Source organism: Phocoena sinus, chromosome 13 (assembly GCF_008692025.1).
Source record: "Phocoena sinus isolate mPhoSin1 chromosome 13, mPhoSin1.pri, whole genome shotgun sequence".
Taxonomy (NCBI): domain Eukaryota; kingdom Metazoa; phylum Chordata; class Mammalia; order Artiodactyla; family Phocoenidae; genus Phocoena; species Phocoena sinus.
In genome coordinates this window covers 36,938,394-36,943,406 of record NC_045775.1, presented here as the reverse complement: position 1 = coordinate 36,943,406, position 5,013 = coordinate 36,938,394, and the positions used below count along the sequence as shown (strand labels likewise).

General features: G+C 58.2%; 1 protein-coding gene across 1 annotated transcript; it reads right to left on the bottom strand.

Moving 5' to 3' along the window:
* Positions 1–492: 492 nt before the first annotated feature.
* SIX3 (SIX homeobox 3) lies at positions 493–4,604 on the bottom strand. Its single transcript, XM_032653155.1, has 2 exons — positions 3,800–4,604; positions 493–1,921 (listed from the first exon to the last, which is right to left on the bottom strand). The coding sequence occupies exons 1-2, from the start codon at positions 4,594–4,596 to the stop codon at positions 1,729–1,731; spliced, it is 990 nt and encodes a 329-aa protein (XP_032509046.1). The 5' UTR covers positions 4,597–4,604; the 3' UTR covers positions 493–1,728.
* Between the last annotated feature and the right edge of the window lie 409 nt (positions 4,605–5,013).

The window sequence follows — 5,013 nt, the reverse complement described above, 5'->3', positions numbered from 1 at the left end:
ACCCTCCTCATCTGGCCTACAGCTGTCCCCCGACCTCCACCCCACCCCCAGAAGAAGAGAAAACCTGTCACCTCCAGTCTAGATTTATGCTTACGTTTGGCAAACTTGTGTATTTCTCCTTAAAAAAAAAAAAAAAAAAAAAGGCAGTAACAACCAAAAGACGCCAAAACACTCGCAAAGACCCACCAGGGCCACGGCAAGGCTGCAATTCCTGGGGATCTAGGCCTGGCATCTTGCGCTGAAGAAACCGACCGTAATCCCCTCTCCCTGCACCCTCTCTGCCTTTTTGCTCGGGATTTGGCTTTAGTTCTTTTCAGAAGGGCCTGTTCCCATCTTTCCACCTCCGCTCCCCTTCTCCAGAAAAAAGCTCAGACACAGTCTTAAAATTCTGCTCCAGCTCCGGCGGCATAGCTGGAGTGGAAGCGAAGGCCAGGCTGCTGCATGCCGGGGCTGCCGGCACAGGGGCGGATTAAAAACACCAGTCTCCGGGAGTGATAAGAAAATGGAGAATACTGTATTTGCTTTAGAAAGTTTTTACATATAGATAAACACGCAGTTAAGATAACAGTTAAAGCGCCCTACGGGGAGTGAGAGATATCTCCAAAGCAGCTAAGAAATACTTGAAATAGCTTTTGCATAAGAATACTACGGTCTCACTCTCCGCTTTCGCTAGCGACGGGGTCCCTCTTCCTAACCCAGCTCGCCACGCCACGCCTTGACTGCCAAGTCGACGCCAGGAACATCGAGTGGGAAGGGAACCCCAAAAAGGAAAGAGACAGGTGAGCGGGAAGGGAGAAGAGGGTGGGAGAGAAAGAAAGAGAAAGGGAGAGGAGAAAAAGCAATATCATATACAGGCAATTTCTACACATATATTACAAACTGGGAAAATGACCGATCATTAAGATATACATAATTCATATAAAATTTTGAAATAAAAATAAAAATCTGTTACAGTCATAACTATTCTTTTTCCACATTTATAACCAGTACCCACACAGGCAGTGACAGAGTGGAGAGAAAAAGGTGCTTAACGAGAAAATGATTGTCTGCTGAACAAAAAACAGAAGATTGCATCTTGTTTGACCAATACTTGGACTTAAAAACAGAGAAAGAAAGAGAGCTAGAGAGGAAAAAAGAGCGCAACAAAAGGCGAGAAACATTTGCTATTTCCCTCTCGAGGAGTTCTCTTTTTTTTAAACAAATTCCGAACGGAGATGGAGGGTTTTTTTTTTTTCTTTTTGTCTGTTTTGCTTTTGTCGTCTTGTCGTCGTGGTGGCGGTCGGTTTTTGTATAGTCGACTCTTTTTAAATCGTTTTAAACTAGAGAGAGTATTTTCCCAGACACAAATAAATCGTCATGCAGGTGGGGTGCCGGGTCCGTGGGAACCAAAAGGAGAAGCCGTGCTTGTCCTAGAAAGTATACAATTGTCACCTCTTTTATGTTTTCTGCCCGCAGCATCAGCGTTTGTGACTGTCTGTTGGCGTCGCGGTCCTTTGGGGTGGCCGTGGTGGTAGATGGTGGTTGGGAATTGCTGATGGTTTGCGTTTGTTATTTTTCTTGGTTTTTATATATTTTTGGCTGGAGTGGAAGTGTGTGTGTACTTGGGTGTGTGTATGATTGTGTATCCTGATTTCGGTTTGTTCTGGGGATGGAGGAGGAAGAGGAGGAGGTCGAGGAGGAGGAGGGGAAGGAGGAGGGGGAGGAGCGGGAGGAGGGCGGCCTTGGGTATCATACATCACATTCCGAGTCGCTGGAGGTTACCGAGAGGATGGAGGTGCCGGTGTCCGCGCGCTCCGTCAGGCTGGACACGCTGGTGGTGGGACTGGCCGCCGTTGACGGCGACTCTGCCGAGCCGTGCGTGGGGCATCCGGGCTCGGCCAGAGAGCGCATGCCGCTCGGTCCTATGGCCTGGTGCTGGAGCCTGCGGGAGACAGAGAGCGGCGCCCGCCCTGATACGGCAGCCCCAACACCCGTTTCCGCCAAGCCGCCTCCCTGAGCCCGTGCCGCCGGGAAGCCGGGCATGCCGCGGCCGGTGCTCCGCAGCCGCCCGTGCCCCTCTGCCTCCCGAACCCCGCGCCCTTCGCCGCCGCCCCCGACTTCGCTCTCTGCGCGTATACTCCTCCTCCAGGCATCTGTCGGCTCACTGAGCGCTGCAGCCTCCCCAGCTCAGTCTGGGCTCCCGTCTTCCCCTCCCCGGCGTTCTCTGGAGCCTCCCAAGGCTTCCCAAATCGGGGCGGGCCTCGGGGGGAGAGGTAGAACTCGAGGCCGGCCGCCAGAGGAGGGGAGGCCCGGGCGCACACTGCGAAGAACGCCGAGCCCCGAAGGGGCAGAAGTCGGGGAGAGGCTGGGTGTTTCTTCTTCCCCAGCCCCTGGGACTCTTCCGACTCAGCCGGCTGCCTCTGGAGTGGACGTGCCTCTGGGTCCCCTCAATGCCTCCTGCCTCAGCTCCCCCAAATCAAGAGCTGCGGGTTGCTCGCCCGCCGCCTCTTCCTGGTAGGACCGGCTGGCTTTGCTCTCTGGATCCTTGAGCAGAGCGCAGGATCGGGGGAAGAGAAAATGAGGAAGCTGGGAGCAAAAAAGTGGGGGAAGAGGAGGGAGAGGGAAAGCGGGAGACAGAGAAGGCAGGAGGGGAGTGCAGAGCCGTCTCCGGCTGCCCCTTCCCTGGGCCAGGCAGCTGCTACGTAAACCTAGTGTCTCTCAGTTCTCCCCGCAAGGAGGCCTTCCCCTGGCCCTGGGCGCTGCCCCTATCGGGCGAAAAGTTGGCTGCAAAGGCAAGGGTGAGAGGGCCAAAGGCTTAGGCCTGGGACACCTAAAACGGAACACACTCCCTCCCTCCAGGAGCTCACACCCAGTCCCCAGCCCCAGCAGCTGTCGGCAACCGCAGCCCTGCTCCCTGCAGTGCGTCAGGCCCAGTGCCTACCCTGGCAGGGCTGGGACGCAGGCCTTCCATCAGGTCTTTCACCCAACTTCCTCCTTTCTCTTCTTCCTCTCCACTCCTTTCCTCTTTCCCCCTCTTCTTATTTTTCTCCCTACTTCCCCCAGGCCCAGCTCTGCTGACAGGTCAAGCCCAGTGCAACTTTGTGAATCTGTGGCCAACTTGCCGGGCAGCAAGGCAGCTTCTGCTCCTATTTCCCAATTTAGTGGACCATGGGGATGCTCCTTGGCTTCAGCAGGAGGGCTAGCACCAACCACACACACACACACACACACAGACACACACAGCCTCTCCACTCCCAGCCTGGCCCTCCTGCTCCTGGTCAGGCAACTTGCAAGGCTTTGGGTACAGGCGTGCTGCAGGGTGGCCACCGGCCTTTCCCCTTTATGCCAGGGACCCAGATTCAGTTTCCTCTCCCAGACGTTCGTGGATTCCTCCCTGGGGTTTCTGCAATGCGTGGAAATAAGAACCAGGTGGCAAGAAGCGCTTTCCTTCCTTCCCTGTCTGTAGGCTCCAGAGAAGCCCGGAGCTGGATCCCAGGCTGAGGAGGCTGGCGCGGGTGCAGCGCAGGGCTAAGGCTCCCAGGGACACGACCCAGGGGTTATGGGCACTCAGGACCTCACACACACTCTCTCCACCCTGACGAGAGCCCCTTTAGGGCAAAGCAATCAATACACCCACGCCCGCTCCTCTTCCACGCTCCTGGGCAAGCAGAAACTTTCTCCCGCTGACCAGGAGGTCTCGGCTTCTCGCTTGCTCGGCAGCCGCTGGCCTCCCGCCTCCTGTCCGCTCACCCTCTTTTCAACCGCTCTCCCCCTCCCCGGCCCCGGAAAGTGTAGCCAGGCCGCGGGCCCCGCCACTGACCTGTTCTTGGCCGCCGCGGCGCGGTCGCGCTGTCTCCGGTTCTTAAACCAGTTTCCTACTTGTGTGGGAGTGAGGCCGGTGGCCTGCGCCAGTTCGCGTTTCTTGCTGGGGTTGGGGTAGGGGTCCTGCAGGTACCACTCCCGCAGCAGGCTCCGAGTCCGCTCCTTGAAGCAATGCGTCTTCTGCTCGCCGTCCCAGATGGTGCGCGGCAGCGGGAACTTCTTGCGCACGCGGTACTTGTCCACCGGGCCGAGCGGGCGGCCGCGCAGCTTCTCGGCCTCCTGGTAGTGCGCCTCGAGCCACATGGCCTGCAGCTTGCCGTGAGACTCCTTGGTGAACTTGTGGTTCTCCAGGATGTGGTAGAGGTCGCGGAAGTTGCCCGTGTGGAAGGCGACCACGGCGCGCGCGCGCAGGATCGACTCGTGCTTGTTGATGGCCTCGCACGCCCCGGGGGCCACGGGCAGCGACCAGAGGAAGCGGCCCAGCCGCTCGATGTCGCCCGTCTCCTCCAGCGTCTCGCAGACGCTGGCCACCTGCTCCGGCGAGAAGTTGAGGGTGGGCAGCTGGAACATGGACAACTCTTCCGGGGGGGCCCTGGAGCCGCCGCCGCTGCCGCCGCCGCCGCCGCCTGCTCCGCCAGCACCGCCGCCTCCCGCACAGTTCCCGCCGCCGCCGCCGCCTCCCGCACCGTTCCCGGCGCCGCTACTCGCCAGAAGTAGGGAGCGGTGGTGAGAATCGGCGAAGTTTGGCAACAAGAAGTGGGAGGAATAGAGGTCTAGGGGGGAGCGGAATACCATGGACTGACCTGAGAGGAGAGGAGAAAATTCAGGGAGAGGAAGAGAGAGGGGAGGAAGAGGAGGAGAGGGGCGATGAGGACCAGGAGGAGGGAGAGGAGAGGGGGGAGGAGGAGAAGGAAAGGAGGGGGGAGCAGGAGGAGGAGGAGGAGGGGGAGGAGGAAGGGCGTAAGGGACACCCACACCCCACACACATCCACACACACACACACCCGCGCAGCCACATAGAGAGGGAGGAAGGAGAGCGGCCCGGTGCGCGCGCGCAGAGAGAGAATCCGAGACAGAGAGGGAGAGGGAGAGAGAGCGAGCGAGAGCCAACCACCGCCGAGTCAAGATTCAGCGATTCCACAGCAATCGCCCTAATGACAACAGCCTCATAATATCTCCCCTAAATCCACAGTGAGTGCAGCATTGAAACAT